The sequence below is a fragment of the Lingula anatina genome, chromosome 7 (assembly GCF_051362555.1).
Source record: "Lingula anatina isolate TDL-2025a chromosome 7, LinAna3.0, whole genome shotgun sequence".
NCBI classification, from domain to species: domain Eukaryota; kingdom Metazoa; phylum Brachiopoda; class Lingulata; order Lingulida; family Lingulidae; genus Lingula; species Lingula anatina.
This window is the reverse complement of record NC_141773.1, coordinates 147,492-172,165: the sequence shown is the minus strand read 5'-3', so window position 1 is coordinate 172,165 and position 24,674 is coordinate 147,492. Positions and strand designations below refer to the sequence as shown.

At 35.2% G+C, this 24,674-nt stretch overlaps 2 protein-coding genes across 3 annotated transcripts; one reads left to right on the top strand and one right to left on the bottom strand.

The window, feature by feature from the left end:
- The first annotated feature begins 33 nt into the window (after positions 1-33).
- On the top strand, positions 34-24,665 carry LOC106163043 (GDP-fucose protein O-fucosyltransferase 2). 2 transcript variants are annotated; one of them, XM_013540513.3, is made up of 9 exons: positions 34-374; positions 685-932; positions 1,214-1,338; positions 1,897-2,027; positions 4,644-4,716; positions 5,525-5,650; positions 6,805-6,985; positions 22,884-23,013; positions 23,283-24,665. In XM_013540513.3, exons 1-9 carry the CDS (start codon positions 208-210, stop codon positions 23,473-23,475), a joined length of 1,374 nt encoding a protein of 457 aa, XP_013395967.3. In that variant the 5' UTR covers positions 34-207; the 3' UTR covers positions 23,476-24,665. The 2 variants fall into 2 exon arrangements, with proteins under 2 accessions (XP_013395967.3, XP_013395968.3); XM_013540514.3 differs by lacking the exon at positions 4,644-4,716 and adding an exon at positions 3,761-3,833.
- LOC147760571 (uncharacterized) lies at positions 9,891-12,365 on the bottom strand. The gene is made up of 2 exons (XM_087017589.1): positions 11,767-12,365; positions 9,891-11,396 (listed from the first exon to the last, which is right to left on the bottom strand). The coding sequence occupies exons 1-2, from the start codon at positions 12,197-12,199 to the stop codon at positions 11,254-11,256; spliced, it is 576 nt and encodes a 191-aa protein (XP_086873715.1). The 5' UTR covers positions 12,200-12,365; the 3' UTR covers positions 9,891-11,253.
- Positions 24,666-24,674: the final 9 nt, after the last annotated feature.

Genomic DNA, 24,674 nt, shown 5'->3' with positions numbered 1-24,674 from the left:
AGCACAAAAGAATTACGTTGTGATAGTAAATAACACAGGTATATTTTTTTACGACAAGATATCGTGCGGTATAGGAATGGTATGCACATATTAGTTTAATGTAAAGTTATATGAGGGTTATTAATAATTCAACAACAAAAGGTAATTATTTCTCTGTGACAGATGATCTAATCAATATTCCCTGAACTCGGTGAACAGGACCCTGTGATGATTATCAACATGGCGGTGGACGTGGCAGCTTTAAAACGGGTCTTAGGACTTTTTGTCTGTTTATGTGTGACAAGGACCTCGTTACAACGCGAAGACGCCGATGGAATTGTATATAGTGCAGATGGCAAAGATACAACTGCTTTTGGTTCTGCTAAGCCAATGAGGTAATGAAGATCTGGGGGTGTGAGCCGCTTGACGCTGGCACACTAACATTGTGCTTGTAGTTAATTAATTCAAAATATTAGCTATGATACCTATAACTCTTAAATAATAAAGCCATTTTAAGTAAAAGTTTAGGGAATACATAAGTATTTGAATTTAAGAAATTATTTAAAATATCAGTTGAACATGTCATCCGATGACATTGTTTCTGGGTAAGAGAAAGACTTGTTACATTAAAACATCTTTTGTGTGATACATTTGAACTGATGGTTTTAGATTTTTCAATATTCGTCTTGTTTGTATTGTTTCTAGGTTTCTCCTGTACGATGTTAACCCAGGAGAGGGATTTAATCTGCGTCGAGATGTGTATATTCGTGTGGCAAACCTTGTTAAATTCCTCAATGAAGATGAGCCGTGGACCCTGGTACTTCCCCCCTGGGGGAGGCTCTATCATTGGAAGTCTAACATTGATCAGATCAAGGTGCCCTGGGGGACCTTCTTTGACCTGGAGAGCCTCGGGAGACACGTCCCCGTGATGGAGTATAAGGATTTTATTAAAAGTAGAGTGCTGCATTTTAGTATTTGACCAGAAAGTTTTTGACATATTCTGGGATAAATTTGGCAGGGATGATGTTCTTAGCCTCAAAACTAAACTAAACTTTTTTTTTAAGCAAATTTTAAACTTTCAATGCTGAATTGGCAAAGTAAAAATAAAAATACTCAGCTATTTTAAAGTAGAATTATCTGTAGTAAAAGAAGAATATATGTGGTTGAAAACATTTACCCTATCAGGGTTTGTAGTTGTGATCAGTGTTAAACAAACCATGTCTAATTTTTTCAGTGTCTGGAGGAGCTGTTATTGAGGAGGTGTATTACCTGCAGAGATACAAGGAGGGATGGAAAGATGGAAAGTGGGAAGAAAGAATGGACATCCGTGACTGCCTGGACCAGAACTATTATCATAAGGTTTGCACTGAAGACATGGTTCCTATCAAACATTTCAAACTTTTGCAATGGTTGTAGAATAAATAATTTTGGCTAAAGACACTTAATTGGTACATGGTTTATATATACTATAACTAACATTTTAAGCTCCTGCAATGGTTGTAGAATAAATAATTGTGGTTAAAGAAAATGTTAATTAATGAAAGATTTGACTTAAAAAAAATTTGTAAATAATGTGTAGCCAGTAATTTGCAGTTGTAACTCTATTTCTCACTAATGTATATTTCAAAGTAATATATTTTTACTATCCTTTGAGGATTATGGTTAACTTATCATTTCATTTATGTTAGCCACTCAGCATAAACTTACATTTGCCGCAATTAATGATTAAAAGAACCTTGGGCCAATAATTTCCCTTGTGTAATTAATATAAAGCTATTGATCTTTTATGTTGAAGATGCAGTTTCTAGGTTAACAAGGACGTGAAAGCTGAAATGTTAGTCTGTGAAGGCACATTTCATTGCACTGAGATTATCACTGATATATACTAACTGTTATACATGTATGTATTTACATCAGGATGAAGAAGGTGCCTGGAGAGGCTGGTTCTGGGGATATGAGGAGACCAAGGCCAAAAAACTCCAGTGTTTGTCAGTGCAGGCTCAGGCCAGCTCCATGAAACCGTTTCTGATGCACAACATCACAGCAAGGTCAGTGAACTGGATTTTTGTCAGATGAATGTTTTGGATGTTTGGGACATTAGGTTAGAGTTAAAGCTTTGCTGAAACTGAAACTTTGCTTATATGTAATCTTGTCTCAATTTTTAGTTATATTTTATTCTTTGGAATTGATGAAGTTGTCCATTATTCTAGTAATGTAGTCTGTGTTGATAAGTTTCACATTTTTTTATCTAAAACTGGGCTGTTGCTAGCACAGATATACGTCTCTTGAAATTTATTATGGCTTGTTGGAATGAAAAAAATTCTTCCATTTTATAAAAAAATATTGAGATTTTGCAAAAAAAAGAAAAAAAAAGATAAATAAATAAATAAATAAATAAATAAATAAATAAATAAAGATGGTGGTTGTGCTTGTGCTTTACTTTCTATTTTCTGTAACCCTGTTTGCCATGTACATAGTTTTGACGTTTAATGACAAACATATTCTGATATGTTCCTGTAATAATCGGTCCACACACAGCATACATCATCCATGTTACCTGTTACTTGTTACCTGGACTAACACCTGACATCTTCTATCTTAGGTCTGTCTGCTTGCTTAGGGCAGAACACTTACAACATGACTTCTTTGCTAACAAATGGTATTGGGATGTAAGTGTTACTAGCACAACAGTTTGTCTTGCCATGTCGGTCCACCCTGTCCTTGTCTAGGCACACTGGGGGCATTGTAGACAAATGCTGAACATAAAGTTCTTGGGCTTTTGAAATTGGGATATTTTTATAGTTCTGTCATTTTGACTTTGTTTTGCTAAAAATTGATTGGCTAATAGTTTTTATTTGTTTTGTGAAAGTACAAAGTGCATGGCCAGTATGAAACCAGAGTATTACAGCTGCCTGCTCGTACACTGCAGTACACTGTGGTCATAGCTGAGGGTATTCACTCAGAATCTTACTGAGATATGGGGGGGGGAGGGGGCAGATAACAATAACTCCAATGTTGTGCCTTAGACACTTTAACTCTTAGTTGATGATGTCAAATTGGTCATCTTTGTAAAGTTAAGTCTGTGTCTGTACACACCAAATCACTGTTTCCTGGTTGAGCACACCTAACACACTGTCTTCTCCAGCACACCTAACACACTGTCTTCTCCAGCACACCTAACAGACTGTCTTCTAACTTTCTCACTGTACTCACAGTTGCCAGTATTACCTGGAGAATGTGGACAGTTATTTCTAACATCTCATCTAGCATCTCAGCTTGGTTGTGCGTGCTCCTCTAGTGTGTGAGAATAGGATAGATTTACAAAGATAAAAAGATGTCTGGCTTGAAATCCCATCTTTTCTTAGGCCTTTATATGGTGACAATGCTTCTGTCACATCTAACACAACCAGTGTCTGCCACACGTAACACAATCAGTATCTGTCACATCTAACAAAATCAGTGTCTGTCACATCTAACACAATTAGCAGTTGCCACATGCCACTTGTTTGATATGATATGAGATAAGATATATGCCTGGAGAACTGGGGTCAGCTTTGCAAAACTATTATCAGTCAAGGATTTACCTTGAAATATTGCTTTATTAACACAAGCAATTATTATACAATATGTTTATGATGGAAATATTTGGATGTGAAAGTTGTATTCCATTTTTTAAAAGTTCTTTGGGGCAGGGTGCATCATATTTATTTATCACAAGTATATATCTGTTACTGTATTGTGTTATTTTATATCTTCTGTTTTGATGTTGGTTCTTACGAAGGTCTGTGATGTTTCCTATGGCACAAACAATCATTCACGGCCAGTGGGACAGGTGGAGCCCTTGGTTCTGGAATGTGAGTCTAGTTTTTGGTTACTTTCCTTCTGACCCCCCCTCCCCAGCCCTCTTTTCTCCATAATCCATCTAAAACTTTGATCAGTTGAGAAAGGCAGGAAAAGGAAGGGGGGGGGGGTTCATAAGAAATATCTTGTGCTAGGTAGGTTTTTACCAATTTTCAAAGAAATTGTTTGTGTCAAGGCACCTTTAATTTTTGGCTTCTCAAAATGTTTATGCAAAATATTGTTGTAAAGGGAAGACTGATTCAGCACTGTCTAGTGTTGGCTACATCTGGGTTCTTCAAGTACTGACAAATACTAATGGTTTATAGACCTGGTATGTGTTCTTGTTTCATACACTAGTGCTGCATGATAACCTGATCCTAATGTAAAAGCTTGTACTGACTGCTTAGACAGACTTACAGCATGCTAACATCTGCACCCACCCAAACAATATCTTAGTGCAAAATGTGCCAAATTACCCAATTAATAAGTTTTTAAAACCATCTTTATTTCTTTTGTTTTATTTCAAGCATGATTTAAATTGCTGGGTCTTTTCTAGTATAGTGAAAATTAATTTTTATGTTAAAGTTAAATATTTCAGACAAAACAACTATTATTGGATGAAGAGGAACCTGATGAAATAATAATTATAATAATTATATATAATAATTATGGCAAAGATTAATTATTTGTTTGAAAAAAAAAATATTGCACTAGCAGAAGCCCAGCATATTTTGTTCTTATCTTCCTCATATATTTATATGTTTTTTTTTCATTTGAGACACTTTCATTTTTGGGTTTCACTTTCACTTTCACTTTGGGTGCAGGTCAGTTATGCTTGACCGGGCAGAGGAGTTAATCCATGGTGCTTATAGTGAGTGGAGTATTGAGTGGTGGACAGTAAGTTGACCTAGGTGGCGGGGGTGGGGGGGGGGGGGGGGCAGCCTCACAGGAAAGCATTAGTTGATAGATGGTCTAATGTAATGAAATAAATATGTGTCTACGTTGTTTCTGGGAAAATCTGAAGTAGTCCATTGAAATATAGCAAATATCTATCGTAGAATATCAACCATTTCTTACTCTTTGAGAGAAAGGCACAGTAGTCCTATTTTAGTGAACCAGGGCTAATTTACCCTGGGGCCTGTTGCACAACACTACTGGGGTTTTTGGACTTTGTTGATGCTGCTAACTTTGATAGCCAACTACTAAAAGCTGACTTTAAGGTATTTGTCTTGCACTGCTATTTGAATGAGTGGCTTACAGTGGGGATATTTAACATGTCTAAAGGGAGGGGGTCAACTGTTGGCCTTCTTACCATTGTTTGGCACTGCACTTCTAAGCTTCTATTTTTAGCTTTAGAGTATATTATATTTGGAACTTTTTTTACTGAAATATGTAGCACAAATCTTTTAATGTATACCTTTGCTTAACCAACTTCATATGAATGTAAGCACAAATCTCTGACAGCACTTATGATGTCTTCTGAAATAGTTTTAAGTAAAAAAAAAACATTCTTTGCACATTTTGGACAAATAATATGAAAACAACATCTGTTTATATGAATACTTTTTAGAATAATTCTCTTTTAAGGAAATTAAGAAATGTCATATGGAAAGGTGCTTTTTAAATAACAAAAGCAACCAAAGTATTTATATAGCTTTTCAATCCTGATTTTTTAAAACTTAAGTGACATGTTTTCATGTTTTAGGCTCGTCGCAGTATGAGGTTTTCCAAACAGTTGCGTGATATAGCTGACAAGTTCCGAGAACAGGAGCTGGACTCTACGGACGAGAAGGACAGGACAGTCCTGCTGGAGGACTGGACCAAGATGAGGGTATCTGTATAGTTTTAACAAGGGGCCGAACTCCTAAGAACAAGGTATGTTGAGTAGATTGATGATTTTGGTGTTCTGTCTCTTTTACACACAGTACGCTTATGTCCCAATTTAATGAAGCTTTCAATGCACACACATCCGGGCCATGAGTAATCTCAGCACTATGTTTCATGTGGACATTTGTGACAAAGAAAGCCAAGATGTGTAGTAACTGGGTGCACATATAAATGTGTACTGTGTGTGAAAGAGAAAATATGGCAGAATTATCAATATATACTCAACATACTTCCAGTCTTGGGAGTTCAACCTTCTTGTATAGTGTGTTGTGGATATCAATGTATATTTGACCAAGATGATTTACTGAATCATAGTTATAATGTGTTATGATAGTAATGAAATACATCATATAATCATGTGATGGTATGAAGAATGAATGAATGCCCTGAATGGGGAGAGACTTTGGAAGTGTCACATATTGCTATATTACTGTAAGGTGGCTCCACTAGTGAGAAATGTGGATACTAAAACTTGCACATGGAAGATGGGGCATTATTCACAGTACCTGTATGGTTATAATATGTAAAAGATGTCATGTTATAATATGATAACTCTAGGAATAAATGCCTGGAATTGGGACAGACTTTGGGTGGGTCACTTGCTAAGATAAGATAAGATACATTAAGAATTTATTTAACCAAGACATATATAATTATTTTAGTACCAAAAATCATTTAAAGGGATAATAACTCTTTGTATGAGATCTTTATTTCACAATAAAAACATTGTGAATAACTCATAGAAATATAATATATTCTGTTTTACCACAAAAATGGCAGTTATAGCTATTATTCTGATATCTGAGCTTGTCTTTAGACCACGTGACCTCCATTGATGGCTATACTCTGTTAAAATCTCTTAAGTGATTTTGACAAAAAAACAAACTTTTTAGAAAAAACCAGGGACTAACTTTGAATGTAAAAATGGATTCATTAACCATTTGTAAGTGTGGGAAAATTGATGTTTACTCTAGGAAAATTCATTTTTTGGCCGAAACGAAGAGTTATTATCCCTTTAAGAATATCAGTTTCCCTTCATTACCATCTTATTGTTTTTTTTTTGTTTTTTTTTTAATATCGTCTCTGTGTTTGTTCCAGAGAAAGCATGGTGACGCGCTGGGAGGGCCATACCTGAGTATTCACCTGAGGCGGAGAGATTACCTGTATGCCCACAAAGAAGAAGTCCCCAGTCTGTTGTATGCAGCAGAACAGATAAAGTCTGGGCTGGAGAAACACAAACTGAAGGCTGTCTTTGTGGCCACAGATGCTCCAAAAGAAGGTGAGAAACTTTTGGAAAATTAAATATTTTTAGCACCTGTTTATTAAATGACCATCTAATATCCTTTACCTTGTGAAAACTGTTTACTAAAATCTCATTTTTTATATCCTTATAGTGCAAGATTAGAAATAACATCAACAAAATCTAGGAATATTACTTTTTATTATAGAAAATTATCCTCCACAATGACAACAATAATGAAGTTAATTATCAAAATAATTAATAATATATGATAATTCACAAATTGACATGAAAGAGAACCTTGAAAAAAAAAAGGTATGCTTAACGAGGTTGTGAATTTTAGTATACCGATAAAGTTATGCCTCAGTGTAGACGTGCAGTTTTTGCTAATTTAGCAGACTGGCTGCTGCTGAAAGATCCATCAGGCCCATAGCTTGGGGGGAGGGGGGGGGGAAATTTGAAGGGGAAAGGGTTTGGTACACTTAGGTTTAAGCTCCACTTTTTTTATACCACACAACTCCCTTTGAAGTTGCTGGCCATAGGCTTGTTTACGTGAAATGATTCATGTTTTTGTCTACATACCAAATATCAAAATCTGACGAACAAGTGACTTGTTCACCAACATGGAAAACTGATTTGTCAACAATAAAAATGACATCATCCCTATCAGCTTTTAGGAGCGTACAGTTACATATATGGCAGTGAAAGACAGAGCTTCATAGAGGTTCTTGTAGGGTATTTTTATTACTTGTGAAAGCCCCTTTTTATTTACCAAGATACATGAAACACTGATATTATTTAGCATGTTCCTTGAACAACCCCATTCCTGTGACACTCCCCACAATGGGACCCTCTTCATAAGCATGTTTTTTGCAGTAGGAATGCCAGGAACAGATCAGACCAGATCAGACCAGTTTCTCAATTTCTAAAAGATAAATTGTGTGTTTGTTTGATTTTAACATCACATGTCAAATTATAAATTTATCTGCTTTTGTGAACAATATGACATATATATATATATATATATATAGTGAAGCCTGTCATGGAGAGGGTTGTTGGGGGGAGGGGGGGATTAAGTACATGGAAATTATGAAGTTGTATATTTGAATATCAGGTAATCAAAGTTTACACACAGTAAAATAATATTTTAAAAGGAGGAAAAAACTTGTTCGAAACATATGTTAAGCATTGATTGTGGCTTATCTTGAGTGGCACTGGGTAATTAATGGGCAAAATGCAATATACTTCCAGTAAGATGGATGTTTAACAATGACTTGAACAATTCATATTTTTACAAAGGTTTTTTATTGCTGAGTTTTAATCAAATTAACCAAAATGATGTTTCTTTGTAATTAATTATTAATCTTGTTTGAACTGCTTGACACATTATTATATACAGACACATATTGCATCAAAATTGACAAAAATCCTTTTTTTGTGCGCTGTCATTAGCTTCTGCTTCATGTTTGTACATTGGGCAACTTTGCTGCTTTGTTGTAAAGTGTCTAGATATATTTTTTAGCTTAGATGTCTGGTTAGATTGCAGCCAATCTTCTTATCTGTCAGGTCAAGAGGAATCTGTTGTTCCTATCGTGTCTGGAATACTTCTACTGTTTTATTTACTTAACCTGTCACCATAGGAATAATCATAAGAAAAGGTCTCTCTTGTTTAAATGAAGTTTGGGTTTGGCATTAACCTGAATGATATCTCTGGCACAGGAAGGAACAGCCATTATGGTTTTAATGATGTGAGGTTTTCCCCACTCTCCTTATGACAGATACATAGTGTCTCAATACATAGCCAACACTTGTGTCTGTCAGTGCCATTTTCATCGTCTTGCAAGAATTATTTTAGGACTAAAATACAGTAATGCTGTTGGAGTTTGAAAACTTGCCTAATTATTTTTTATCTTGAAGATGGCCTATGCCAGATGTAACTTTGAATTCCCATGGGTCTGCTAGTTACATTTTTTCATTGCCCACTGTAATATTTGCCCGTATTTGGTGGTAATTATAACTCTTTGGTAGAGTTCCCTTTATTTTCTACATGTTCTTAATACAACATCAAGAAATAATTGCAACATCTTTTAAATTAAACTGATTCTCAAAACACAGTAGTCTTTCCATTCAGTTTTGAGCATACATTTCATGAGAGAAAGACCAATTAATACAATATTTTTCTTTTCCCAGAAACATGCAATACTTTTGTTATTCAATAAACTTAGTCAGTTGAATGGTGTAAAAGTTGCTCTGTACATTTGTATGAATGACTTATATGAGAAGTTGGGGAACACAATGTAGGGATAGCGTAATCAAACAAACAGTTAACTGCATATCATACAAATAGATATGTGGCGTGAATGGGACATTAAAAATTGCGCTTAGATTACATTACCTATCATAATGATCTCTTCTTAAAAGTACTCTACATGCATTTGGAAATTCTCCAGTCATATTCATTTTCTGAGGAGCTTCTTACATCTCCTAATTCAAACCTTAAAGATGCTAAATCCCGTAAAATCTGAACCATTTTCTTGTGTTATGAAATCAAAACTACACCATGCTCAGTCAAGGGAGGAAGCTGTGATTCTTAATAACTGACCAGTAATTTAGAACTATATGGGTTCCTTAATGTTAATGGAATAAAACATTGGACTGGCTGAGCAATGCTTGGTCAGGAAGAGTATTGCTTTTTTATTATCAGGAAAATTCATTGAATTGGGTATATGATATCCTGTGCAGAGTGCCTTATGTATGTGGATATATGTAGAATATGTGCATAGAAGGTTATAGTAGACTTAACACAGGGCCGTCATAAGTTAACATTTAGTTGTGGTATCATATCTTAACATATCTTGTATGAGTACATGGATCAGATGTTTTTTTTTTTTTTTTTTTTTTTGGGGGGGGGGGAGGGCTTCCATAAGTTTAAGCTTCACAACAGGAAGGTCCAGAATTTGTATTTCTAATCACATGAATACAAAAATCCACCCAATTCTCTGCAAAGAACAAGTGTCAGGCACATGAGTATTACATAAAATCTTGTCATTATGAGTTTGTAAACTAGAAAAGTACTTAAAGAGCACAGACCAATGCCAAAGATCCTAAGATAAATTGTGGAATTGAGAGGACATTGCACAAGGTCAAAGTCATTGGCCTTGTGTATCTTGCTAGCGTGAAGAAACGTTTAAAGGTTCTTAGGTCCAGATGATGTGGATGAAAGGTCACCGCCAAATCCTAATCACTTTTTAAGGGTGCATTCAGAAGAAGGTTATCCATGGACTAAGGCTCTATTCCCATAGATTTTAGATCGATCTATCCCCGCAGGGAGTCTCACTAGATTACTTTCAGATAATCCGACTTAAATGTCCGTCCCGCCTACTACAAGCTGTAAGGGGGTAATTAACTTTCGTGTCCGCCCGGCTGACAGCTATTTAGCGTGAACCCCAGGGAGTTAGGTCGATCTAAAGTAGCTCGATCTAATCTATGGAAATGGGGTGTAACAGATCTGTGGATCAGATATGGTGGTCTGCCTTGAAAGCTTGTCGCATAATCCACTAATGTACACTGAATAGATTTCCCATGGTGATTACATGGCAAGCTTTCAAGTGCATCGGCCATATTCAGTCCACTGGTCAACTCTGGTTGTGAATGTGGTGCAAGTTAGCCAATGATAACCTATCCTGAATATTTTATCAGATCCATCCAAAACTTTTTGATTTAGTCTGATGACAAATGAAAAAACAAATTGATAGACAGACGGAGATGAAAATGGAGCCTCTTTGCCATCAGTAAGTATGTCAGATGTCCATGATCATTTTGTGTTAATAAATGAAATGACAGCTCATTTCATCTCACTCTGGTGAGGGACCAGCCCATCACTCTACTCTGGGGTAGCGCTAACACTCGCCAATTTAGCCAAATGCTAAAACTGACTTAAATTGGCTAAAGAAAAAGGGCCTGATTTGACTTGTTTTAGCCAAATTCTAACCATTTTGATAAGAAATTGACAAAAATGTGGTGATTTGGCTTAGCAAAAAAAAAATTGCAAGTGCTACCCCAGCTACTAGTGCAGTATAGTACAGTACTTCAGGGGCGGATTTAGGCCGTCTTCTGGGTCTTCCGGAAGACGGTCAGATTTTAAAGTTTACATTGACGGGTATCTAATATTTTCTGTCGGAAGACGGTCAAAAATGGAGGATGGATTAACAAAAATAATTTGGAAGACTGTCAGAAAATATCTCTGGATCCGCCCCTGTACTTGATATTCTTTTACAGTCTGTTAAATGATATGTATGTATCCTCGGCTAGGTTTGTTCATCTGTAGTTTCATCCTTGTTCAAATTGATACTGTTTCCATTTCCTACTTGGAGATTGACATGGGATCCAGGTAGGATATTGTAATAATGGTACACATTGATCACATTACCCTCCTTTTTGCTGGTATTATCTGGAAAAACAATCAAGAAGTATTCAATAAAATTATAAGAGTTACATTCTGTAGCAACTATTGTTTCAATTGTTTTAGTATACAACTGCATTTTTTCTGTATTCTGTTATCTTTTATTTCCCTTAACTAGGTTTTGTTAAAGATTAGGTGTGGAGTATCAAATGTTTTCAAAGGGGAGAAGAATAACCAACACATCATCTATAAGGACCTATAATTTTGAAAGCAATTATAGATGTACTTATGCAATAAGCATTAATTTTGTCTGCTTGCTTTCATTGAGGTAGTCATTGTTTATTAAAATGGATGATAAAATGTAACTGAGGAAGTGTTCTTTTTTTGTGTTATTATTAATCGATTAAAAGAAGCTTACCTTGCTTCAACAAGCATGATTTGGCACCTTTAAGATCTGATGGGCTGCAAGTAAAAGAAGACTGCAGTGATGGTCTAGTGAAGTCACCTTGCATGGCAAATCCTGGTTCGTTTTTGTTAGAAGACGGACTTGTTGCGATGTTCGGACAACTCAAATATCTGGCAATTCCGCCCTTATCTAGGTATCTACTGATTTTGGCCTTTCTTTGGTTGTTTTTGCCTGTTAGGTATCTTCTGTTGGAGACATCATCTTCGTTGGTGAGTAGTTCTGTGTCTTCCTGTGGTTGACTGTCTTTGCCAAATGCTTTCAGTGGTGTACTATGTTTCTTATACATTGTAGCTCTTGCACTATTGTATTTCTGGTAACTTGTGAAACTTGCTGAAGACATGTGGTATGTTTTACTGGAAGATATTTTGGAGAAACCCAACCCCATGGCTAGTTCATTGATGCTAGAATACCTGTTGCTTATATAAAAAAGTTCAGTAGTTATCCATGTGTGAAACAGGGAAGTTTCACCTTGAGTGCCACCAACTAAGTGCTCTCACCACCGTTTATCTTCATAATAAGGCACTGTTCACTAGCTCATCATTTTAACCTACTTACTATAAAAATATTTTATCTTTGATTAAGACCTTCTTTACAGGGTGTCCAAGTATAAATGTAGCCCAAGAACATGGACGCCATTAATTTTATTTTTATTATTCTGGGATGGTGTTGGGGTTGTTTCTGTAGACTTGATCTTTCAGATACCCCCAAAGGAACTCTATTTGGAGGGTCTGTACAAATTCTGGCATAGACTTGGGCTCATGAGCCGTGTAAGATGTGCAAACGGTGTTCAGCAGGGGCACAAGTTTCCCAACCAACAAATTGGCCACAAATGCAAACCTGAGTGGTCATCTTAATCCCCCAGATTTCTATATTTTGGGGTTTCTGTAGGAGGGAGTCTACAGGGACAACCCCCACACCATTCCAGAGCTAAAAGCAGCAATCACTCAAGAAATCAGAGCTATACCAAAGGAAGAGTGAATCAAAATCATCGACATCTTCATCTGTAGAATTCATGTACATGTATCTTCAGCAAAACAGTATATTTGGAACATATTCTATAAAGGGCAATAATGTCTTTGTCAGTAAAGCAAGTGACATGTTATTTGTAGCAGTAGATTTGCTAACTTCTATATGAAATTCACACTCTTGGGTTACATTAACAGTGCACTAGTGGGACACCCTGTAAGCATCAAGGTTATTTCCCAGCATCATACTTTCTGGTATTTATGGGAGGAGGCTAATATTTGATCAAAGATAAAAGAAGCACGCCAAGGTCATATTTGTATATAAATAGATAAAACAGTAAGGTTTTATTTTGTATTTATTAAAATCATACATTCCACTGATTACTGTGAATTTTGAATGGCTCATAAACTTCAAATTAGCTTAAAATCTGTGGTTCTGGAGTTTTTTGGGATGCATGAATTTCAACCAGAAAGCAATTTTGCGCGTTTGTGAACTTCGTATAGTTTTGGTATGTGCGCTGTAAATACTGATGTGCAACTGTTTTGCCCTCTCTGCGTGGCCCAGAGAGACCATATTGCCCAGCCTGGTTTCCACAGTGGACGCTTCCTGTGTGCCATTGATACTGACTGACCTGTTTTAGTGCACTGTAAGGATAGACTGCATGTACCCATGTGTTAAACCCATGACTTCATTGTTGAAGCAGGGCTCGACATTAGCACCTGTCCGCCTGTCCGGGACAGGTAAAAATTCAGTTCGGACAGGTGAATTTGCAGGGTTGGCTGTCCGACGGACAGGTCATCTTTTATGAGAACTTTGGAACAAAAATCTTGAAAAAGAAATATTTTTTGTTGCATACAAAATGTCTTTTCGTCTCTTCCTACACGGCATTGAAAAGAGTGGCCTACATTTGGCACAAAACACATGTAGTCCCAAAACGATGTCTGAGCAAACTTACCGCCAAATTATGAAAGTTAGCACCTTCCAAAACTTCACAAGACAGAATTTGTTCACATAACAGGTTGACAACTGAATATTTATTTGGTTAAAAATATACATGCTCTAGTAGTAAAGACCATTCCTTAAATAGAAACTACACAACTACTGGTATGGGTACAATAGCTAGATTGAACCAGATGAACTGGATATATCTAGTTCGTTGTTAAGGCAACATACTGCCTGTCAATCAAATACCTTGTAGGCTATGTACTCACAACCATTCGAAGTTAGAAAGTGAAATCTTTGGGACTGAAGATCATGTTGAAATGTTGTTTATTTGCCAAAATATAATCTGAAATTTTGTAAGATGTTTCATTTTTTAAATGACTCTAGCAACACCTATGTTATTTATAGTTCAAAATTTTGTGCTGGAATTTGATAAATTAACAGTGCTGTCATATACCAGTGTGATATTGATGTAAGGGAGAAATTAGTAATAACTAATTTATGAGAATTTAAATAAAAAGGGGATTTTTTAAAACTGATTTTATTTAATTCATATATTTAAAAAAATCAAACGGTCACATAATAACACCAAAAGAAGTTAAATTGTTAACATAAATATAACTTAAGTATAATACAATGAATATTCTATCAATTTTTATTGAATTTTATTCAGTAATAAATTTTGAATATTTTAATAAAATAAATTAAAAAGTACCCCCTTCCCACCTCACTCTCAGATTTTTTTTTTTTGTAGCTTTGGTTGGACTTCATGTGAATCTGTTATTAATGGCAGATTTACAATTAGTAGACACTGTACCCCAAATCCTAGGAAAAACCCTGATTGAAACTATGTTTAATCAGACTTATATGCGAAATTAAATCTTCAGGAGTTCACAAGTTTGAAAAAACCAACTTCTGGTTTCTGAGTGTCAGAATTGGTTTTTGAGAAATGCCACTAGTTTCTTGTTTCCAGATTCATTATCTTTAATAGGTATGTCCTTTGGGATGTTTATCACCATCATCAGCGTCCCTTTCTGACATATGAGAATCATTTGAAGCAAGAGATTATATTATAATTTTTAATAAATGAATTAATTGATAAACTGAGTACATTTTTCATTGATAATGAGTTGTTTTGAGGGGACCCAGTGGTCCCAAATGTACTTTCATAAGGAGAAGAGGGCTCAAGATAACCCTAATTGCAGCATCAACATTTTAACACTGTGTCTTATACTAAAAACTTGTAATTAGCAAAAAGATATGACCAAATAATGCAAACATGCAAACAAAAATTCCAAATCAATTCAATATGGTCAATTTTATTAAGAATTTTATGTCACATTGTTGGATACTTCACTCATGGTTGTTTGTGTAATAGACTGGATGGCAACTTTTACACACACCAAATAAATACTAAATTAAAACATCATGGTTGTTTTTGCCATAGACTGGATGGCAACTTTTACACACACCCAATAAATACAAAATACCCAGCGGGCAAATTATGTTGTTTTAATGTTGAAACAACGTTGAACCATAACGTTGAAAAGACATTGAATAAACGTTGGATTTGAAAGTTGTGTCAACCTCAGATAACAACGTATCAACATCAGAAAACTATGTTATATCAACCCCACCCAGCGGGAAATTTGCATGGATGTGTTTAGCAGTAGGACATGTTTGATGGCTAAATATATGTAGGGTATAAATGTATGGCCTTCAAGTTAAAATTTCCAAGGTTTAGATTAATATATATAGATCCTTTCTAATACATACATATATATATATATATATATATATAAAGGTCACAGTCACCTCAACCTGTCTATCTATAACAGGTTACCAAGAACTGTTTACTCCATCATATTTACAGCAACTTATTCATCCTAGTGTTAGCTGACCTTGCAAGCAATTCAGTTTATTGTACCACAAGCGTTAACTTTCTTAGTTGATCATTTAAAAACGACAGTAAATTGATTATTTTTATATATGTAAAAAAAGGTGTTGAAAGTGGAAAGGAAATTCATTTCAGTACAGTTATCTCTTGTGTACATTTTGGCATTTTGAAGTTGTGACTCTGAACTTCCATGGCCCTGAAGACCTTTCCATGTCAAATTTTCTGAATATCCATGATACTTTTATTTTCTTATTAAAAATTGATGGTCATTATGCTGTTAAGCATTATGTAATATTGCATCAAAATTGAAGACAACCCCATTTTAGACAATGCCTCCATAGTGACCATTAAAGGAAAACCAAGTCACTTACTCTTCTCAAACTTACAGAAATGTAGCATAGGACTAAATTATAGCTTCATTTGGAAATCTTGTTATATCGGTTAACTTTCTTGGAAATTATATAGTTTTTTGTTACAATTAGAATTTCAGGCCTACCCAACTACCAGACTCGGCACCTAAGGATCCTGAATTAACCGGTATATCGGACTACACTACCCGTTTTCAAGGCGTGTGTCAGATCGCATTTCGGAGTATCAGCCAGAACACCGACAGGATGAGCCCTGGCATGCTCAACTGTCACCTTGATTGGATAGTAAACGATTGTCGTAAAATCGCTATATGATTTTAAAACCGGGTGCATAAATTTGAAAGCCACCTAGATGAACCTTAGACTGCCACATTAATCTAATACAATGCAAAAAAGCCCTATCAAAAGTGATTAAAACATTCAAACCGAATGTCGTAAAGTCCCCATATATCCCCATAGAGACAATAAAATAGAGTACTCTAAAGTAAGAGTACAGTTTAAGGTTGTTCAGCCGAGCGTGGATGAGCCCGCAGTCATGCTACAAAATTTGTTCTGGGATATGATACTCCGAAATGCTATCTGACACACACCTTGAAAATGGGTATTGTGGTCCCATATACCGGTTAATTCAGGATCCTTAGGTGCCGAGTCTGGTAGTTGGGTAGGCCTGAATTTTCACATATGGACATTTTCAAGGTGTGACTTAGTCTTTGAACTTCCATTGGCTTGAATACCATTGCTTGTCATATTTTTTGAATATCTATGGTACATTTACTTTATTATTAAAAATTGATGGCCATTGTGCTGTTAAGCATTATGTTAAATTGCATAAAAGATGAAAAAAACCTGTTTTGGACATCGCTGCCGGGACCATTTTACTTATGATATTCTAACTTACTAAAAAGTTTCATAGGACTGAAGTGTAGCTTGTGTTGGATATCAGTGTGATTGTTTTCTGTTTTGGAAGCAATGCAGCTCTATAGAGTGCTATATGGGGCTACTGTTTATGGATGGTGGTAATTGTCCCTTGGGATAATCGCTAGCTAAATTCAGAGATATAAAATCACTTGCCTAATTAATTTTCAAGTGCCCATTAAATAAGATTACATAAAACACACGTTGAGATTTCCCATTCAAGTCCTATAGGTTAAGCTCTCTTAACTGTGTCACATAATTAGGAATTGGTGATAATTATGCAGGTAAATGTTGTTTAATATAACAAATAAGTTTACAAAAGAAAAAAAAAATGTGTAATGCTAACATTAATGCTATAGATGAATAACAGTGCCTTATTATCCTCAAACACATTGGGTTATTCATATCATGTTAATACAGCAAGATTTAAAGTTTGAATGGCAGCTTTATTGGAATTTTTTTTTTTTTTTTTTTTTTTTTTTTTTTTGTTGTTGTGTTTTTTTTTCTAAACACTGGCATTTTCAACTCCCATCCACCTGAAGCTCTTCAGATTTTCTGTATTTCCACATAAGCAGTTGCATAGGCTTTTATGTCTTTAAACATTATGTAATATTATTTTATGCACTGTCAACATTTTTCAAATATTGGGATTTTTTTAACTTGAATATGTAGTCATTAGAGGCAGTTTACTGTGACCTTAAAATTGACCTTTGACCTACTTTTCATCATGAATTGAACTTTACAAATTTTGTTCCCTTTTATCTCCAAATCTAGCACAGATAGGTTCATAGTTACTATTGAACTTGAATAGGAAGTCATATACTGGCAATTTACTGTGACCTTAAAATTGACCTTTGACCTATTTTTCATCATGAACTGAACTTTGCAAATTTTGGTTCCCTTTTATCTCCAAAACTGGCAAAGATATGCCCATAGTTACTGTTGAATTTGAATAGGAAGTCTTATACTGGCAATCTAAGTGTGACCTTGAAATTGACCTTTTCATCATGAATTGAACTTTACAAATTTTGGTTCCCTTTTATCTCCAAAACTGGCTGAGATAGGTCCATAGTTACTATTGAACTTAAATAGGAAGTCATAAACTGGAAATTTACTGTGACCTTGAAATTGACCTTTGACCTACCTTACGATGAACTGAACTTTGATTGTACCATTTCAGTTATATATTTTTTTGCATATTTTGAGAATTCTTGTTGATTGCATTTTTATGTACAGACACAGATGTGTCTGTACATATTGCCATCACCTGCGTCTGTCGTCGCCGTCGCCGATGCCGGCGCCGTGCACTTTCCTTGTAAACACGATAAGTGGAAGGCAGTTTTACTTTTTGGCTTTATATTTACAGAGCTGATGAATATTCATAAAATGCAGGTCAAGTTCGAAAATCAGCATGATCGGGCCATTATTGTAGAAGTTATGCTGGTTTTTTCACTTTTCAGCATATTTTTCACATTTCCTCAGATTCAATTCTTAGGCATGTTAACAGTCTCATTATTAAACTAATAAGATACGTAAAAGTGTTTGTTTGACATTTCCTGCATCTTTACAACATTGTTAGTTGATTTTGTAAAAATGATGGTAAACTTTTTATCGTGTATTGTGTAATAAAGTGTCAAAAATGGAAATAAACTCATCATTGCAGTTTGTCAGATTCAATCATTCACTATGTTCAGAATCTCAGAATGGAAGAAATTGGACATTTAACACTGTTATATTGATATTTTTCCCATCTCATCAATTTTCTTAGTTGATAATATAAAAATGGCAGTAAACTGTTAATTTTGTTTTATGTTAAAAATTGTTAAAAATGGAAAAAAAACATTTCAGAACAGTGCTGTCTTGTTTACATTTTGGCATTTTCAAGTTGTGACTTTGAAGTTCCATGGGCCTGAAGACCTTTGCTAGTCACATTTTCTGAATATCCATGATACTAATATTGTATTCTTAAAAATTGAAGGTCATTATGCTGTTAAACATTATGTAATATTGCGTCAAAATTTGAAAAAAACCTATTTTGGGCACTGCTCCCATGATGACCATTTAAGAAAAACCATGTCACTTACTGTTCTCAAACAGTACAGTAAATATGTACAGATGTGTCTGTACATATTGCCATCACCTGCGTCTGTCGTCGCCGTCATCGCCGTTGCCGGCACCTTGCACTTTCATTGTAAACACGATAAGTGGAAGGCAGTTTTACTTTTGGGCTTTATATTTAAAGAGCTGATGAATATTCATAAAATGCAGGTCAAGTTCGAAAATCAGGATGATCGGGCCATTATTGTAGAAGTTATGCTTTTTTCTTTCACTTTTCAACATATATGCAACACTGTAAACACATTTCAAGGAAAACCGATAGGCCTGTTGTCGTGAAACTCTCAGGAGTAATCGATCTTACTAAAACGGAGGTCAAGTTCGAAAATCGGCATGCAGCCTGAGTTGGAAAAGCAGTCTAATTGGCTTCTTTTTCTGGAAGTTATACATTTTCAAAGTGTGAACTTGAACTCTCATGGGCCTGAAGCCTTATGCTTGTTACACATTTTACTTTCATTGGTATTTTCTGTTGAGCATAATTAAAATTTGATGTTGAATTTACAGTTTAACATAATGTACTTTTGCATCAGAATTGACAGTAGCCTATTTTGTGCATAGTTATTTCCTGCTTTTTGTCTGTACATTTGACAGCTTTGCTGCCTTGTTACAGCTTGTCAAGCACAAGACTGGTGGTGGTGTCCCTTTTTTTGTGGGGGGGGGCCTATACCAATGCGCTTACTCCAGCTGGTGGTACAATATTCGGAGGCGGTATCGCCTCTCTGATCCTCTAGTTGGAATGTATTTCTGAATAACAAGTTAAGAAAATTCACTAGTTAACTAAAGACACAAAACAACTGTCACTTTTACTTTAAAACCATTTTGTTATTATTTTGATAAATTTAGTTACAGTATTGATCAACAAAGTATCACGTTTTCAATAATTAATATTTTAAATAACAATCCATAACTGCAAGGTTGTGGCATTGACCAAAATACAACATTGAGTCAACGTGGCTGGATCAACGTTGAAATACAAAATATAAGCATCATGTTTGTTTTTGCAATAGACTGGATGGCAACTTTTGCACACACACAATCAATACAAAATATAAGCATTGATCATGGTTGTTTTTGCCATAGACTGGATGGCAACTTTTACACACACCCAATAAATACAAAATATAAGCATCATGTTTGTTTTTGCCATAGACTGGATGGCAACTTTTACACACACACAATAAATACAAAATATAAGCATCATGGTTGTTTTTGCCATAGACTAGATGGCAACTTTTACACACACCCAATAAATACAAAATATAAGCATCATGGTTGTTTTTTGTCATAGACTGGATGGCAACTTTTACACACACCCAATAAATACAAAATATAAGCATCATGATTGTTTTTGCCATAGACTGGATGGCAACTTTTACACACACACAATTAATACAAAATATAAGCATCATGGTTGTTTTTGCCATAGACTGGATGGCAACTTTTAGACACACCCAATAAATACAAAATATAAGCATCATGGTTGTTTTTGCCATAGACTAGATGGCAACTTTTACACACACCCAATAAATACAAAATATAAGCATCATGATTGTTTTTGCCATAGACTGGATGGCAACTTTTACACACACACAATAAATACAAAATATAAGCATCATGGTTGTTTTTGCCATAGACTGGATGGCAACTTTTAGACACACCCAATAAATACAAAATATATGCATCATGGTTGTTTTTGCCATAGACTAGATGGCAACTTTTACACACACCCAATAAATACAAAATATAAGCATCATGGTTGTTTTTGCCATAGACTAGATGGCAACTTTTACACACACCCAATAAATACAAAATATAAGCATCATGATTGTTTTTGCCATAGACTAGAAGTAGATGGCAACTTTTACACACACCCAATAAATACAAAGTTATATTATTATTTCAAATGCACTTATTTGAGCCACAGGGTGTTATATATCATTAAATTTAATCCCCATGGGGCATTTTTTGCTCTGGGAACACCTAAGAATAAAAAAATTTAGACATCAAGGGTTAAGAAAATTTAGGTATGATACATCATGTAACGGGGTAAATATAGTGCCGGTGTGCATTAACCGGGGTAGCGTCAGCGGAAAAAGGAGCATGGCGGCGCAGCAGACGATTAGCAGCTGGTGCACTTAGTAGCGTAAATATTTCATTATCTTATTAAATTTATGAAAAAGAAATCACAGCGTCATTATTCTGGATTGCGGAGAAATTGCACCGCTACAATTGTTTGCACGTGAATCCCTCTTTTCCACCACACTAATAAGCTTCATGTTTGCTTTTATAACAGTTCATTTATAGTTTCATTCCTGCCAAAATACACTGTGTTGCCACCATCTCCTACTTGGAAACTGGTCTGGGATCCAGAATGGTTTATCACGGTGATGTAGTTGTGGGTCACACAAGGTTCCTGCCTCTCATTATCTGGGAAAACAATTAATGAAAAGTATTCAGTTAATATAACAGCCATGAAAAAAAGTTTCCTTCTGTAGCAACTACAGTACTGTTTCAATTTTTATGACTTCATTTTTTTTTTTTTCATATCTGGGTATTGTTAAAGAATAAGTATGGAATATGAAATACTTCATCTATAACAACATATGCAATTATGATTTGCATTTATACAATTATCATTAATTTAGTACATATATCCTTGCTTTGGAGAAGAGGATTTATAAGTCATTGCTTTTAAAAATGGCTGATAGAATCATTTTTAAAAATTAAAAGAAGTGTACATATTTTTATTTCCAAATGATTAAAAGAAACTTACCTCTAGTTGCAAATATTGGGAAGTTTTGTTCCTCATCCAAGGATGTCTGGTGTATCAGAAGCCCAATGTCGCTGTATGCTCTGCTGACTCTGACATTTTCTAGAGGTGGAAAACTTAAAAACGTCTGACTTGCTGTACTAGCATAGCTGCCTGATCTGCTGCTGTTGTCTAGTGGTTCAGACAGACGCAGTCTACTCCATGTTGTTGTGCTGCAGTCATCTTGGTTGGTAAATTGAACTTCTGGTCCATTTATGATTTGTGCAATGGATGGCCAAGACAAAGACCTGGAAATGCTTTCTTGGCTTCTGTGAACAACTTTTTCCGGAATATTTTTGTCAGTTAGGCCTCTTCTACTTGGAACATCATGTTCATCCTTAAAAATGAGGATTTCAGTGTCTACCTTTGTCAGACTTTCTTCTTCAAATGTTGAATCATGTCTGTCATAAAATGGTTGTGTAGTACCGGTACTATCAGAAATACTTCTTTTGAATTTTGGTGAAGATCTAAAGTTATTGTCTTGTGAGGCTCCTTTTTTGTGTTTTTTAGAGTAAAGTAGCCCCATTGTACACTAAGTGATGCCAAAGAAGTACCAAATAATGTTGTGGAACCATTTATATATGTACCTAGACACTGTTAACTTTGTCACAGCTAAACTTGAAATTCAATGTCATCTTCCCTAGTGCTGAAATGTGCCACTAAAATATATGTGCTAAAAAAAAAATAGCTATAGACAAAAGAATCTTCACAAGTCTATTATAATAACATAGCTAATGAAACTGTTCTACACTATACGTGAGAAACTAGGAGTTGGGGGGATCTGACCAAATAGCACACCAGAGGGGGTGACAGGTTGTCATACCTGTCACAACCTCATTCCCTGATGAAATCTGACTGCAAGCAGATGAAATATTGGATGGTAAGATCAAACTAAAAAAAAAAAAAAAAAATAGCTATAGACAAAAGAATCTTCACAAGTCTAAGTTCAGAAAATTTTGTCTGGTCATTACAAGGACTCCATGGTTCATGTATTAAACTTGTCTGAGGAGGTAATGAGTTGCACTACGTTTATGTTTTTTTTTTTTTTAATTTGCAGAGTTTGAGGAGTTGAAGGGGTACCTACAGGGCTACAAAGTAGTCAAATATACTCCTACCAAAGAGGTGCTGGAGTCCTTTAAAGATGGCGGTATTGCTATTATAGATCAGTGGATATGTGCACACGCAAGGTAAGTGTCGTAATGCATTGATAGTGATGTAGAAAATTTTACATATTTGGCCAGGAATCCTATAATCAATCAGCTGTGATGGAATCTTTACATGTTTTTGCACAGTGGTATACAAGCTATTTAATAAAAATTCTCTGAAGTTATGGTTCACTTTTTAAAATATTACTACATATTCTAATCATAGTAAATCTTAGCCTTTTGTTTTTGACTGGTTATGCCATTCCATCAACATATTTTAGAAAAGTGTGGAATCTGCTTGTTCATTGCAGGGTTTTCATTGGCTCCTATGTGTCCACTTTCTCATTCCGTATCCAAGAGGAGCGCGAGATTCTTGGGTTTTCCCAGGACGTGACATATCGCAGGTTTTGCCCAGATGGTCAGCTGACGTGTGAACAGCCGTCCAAGTGGGTGGTGAAGTATGACGAGGAGAACCAAAGCCGTGGATTACATACAGAACTGTGATGGAAATACTCCATAGGTGGCATTAATTTGCAAGATAGGACAACAGAACTTGCTGAATTATAAAACATGAATGGGCATAATATGATCATAAGAAGTGGAACAAAGTGGTAACATTCTGTAGTGTAAAAGATTCAATTATAAACGTGTGGAAAAGTGTGGAATATTAGGTAGCTCAGGACACTGAGATATTTTCATTATTTCTTCAGCTCAGTGATCATATTCTGAAGTTTTATATCTCAGTTTTAAACTATCGTCTTTAATTGGGTTGCTAGGAACCAAGGCATTTAAAGAGACCAGGCAAGGTGTAAGAGGCAAATTTATGGGGATGAAACATCCCATCTTACTTTCTAGCATTTCATTTCAATTTTCTTAATCCTCATTTGTCAAACACAGCACCTTAGTCATTCAGAACACCATCCTATGTGTATTTACTAGGCATAGTTTGATATTTGTCATGGCAAATTAAAATTGAACTTTAATCTCACGTTGTGGTCTATGATGTCAACTTAATGCTTTCCCTCTTTTAAGAATATAATCATTATAAAGTTTATGAACTGCAACTAATAATAATGATGTCCATAAATAACAAACAAACAAAAAAAAAATTATTTTAACACCCCACAATTTTTGCCTGGTATGCCTCTAAACAAATATATGCAATGCATTGACTAGAGTTTTAAGTGTTTTATTGTCTATCATTCCATGTGTTGAGCCATACCAGGATTGCTGGACAAATGTAGTTACCAAAGAAATATTCAATGTCTTTATGTGTAATTATGAATGGTTGTTTGAATATTGTTTTATATTTAAGGCAATATTATTTAGTGGAATTTTATTTATATCAGTTGAATTTTAAATATTGTAACAAATATTTTACACCACCCTGAAGAGCTGTACTTTATGCTGTAAGGGTAGAAGATCAGTGTGTGAACATCTTTGTCACACCTTGGAGAGAGAAGGGGAGAATTAAGAACTTAGACTGCAAAGTTTTTAGTTCAGTATTTGTGCAATTATTATGATAATGTTACCATTACACATTTCCAAATCTGTATTTTTCTTTTCCAGTGTATCCATTAAATGTGAAGAAATGTGATTTCATATGGTCTGCAGTATATTTCTGCACACAGTGTAGCCATTATATTTCAATATTTCCAGCCATTATATTTCCAGAATAAACACAATGAAACTGACACATGCTC

Coding starts and splice junctions, on each gene's coding strand:
- LOC106163043 (XM_013540513.3), top strand. CDS start 208: ATGATTATCAACATGGCGGTGGACGTGGCAGCTTTAAAACGGGTCTTA. Junction 1,339..1,896: donor ACCAGAACTATTATCATAAG/GTTTGCACTGAA, acceptor TATTTACATCAG/GATGAAGAAGGTGCCTGGAG. Junction 6,986..22,883: donor CACAGATGCTCCAAAAGAAG/GTGAGAAACTTT, acceptor TTTAATTTGCAG/AGTTTGAGGAGTTGAAGGGG.
- LOC147760571 (XM_087017589.1), bottom strand. CDS start 12,199: ATGGGGTTGGGTTTCTCCAAAATATCTTCCAGTAAAACATACCACATG. Junction 11,397..11,766: donor ATCATGCTTGTTGAAGCAAG/GTAAGCTTCTTT, acceptor TTGTTTTTCCAG/ATAATACCAGCAAAAAGGAG.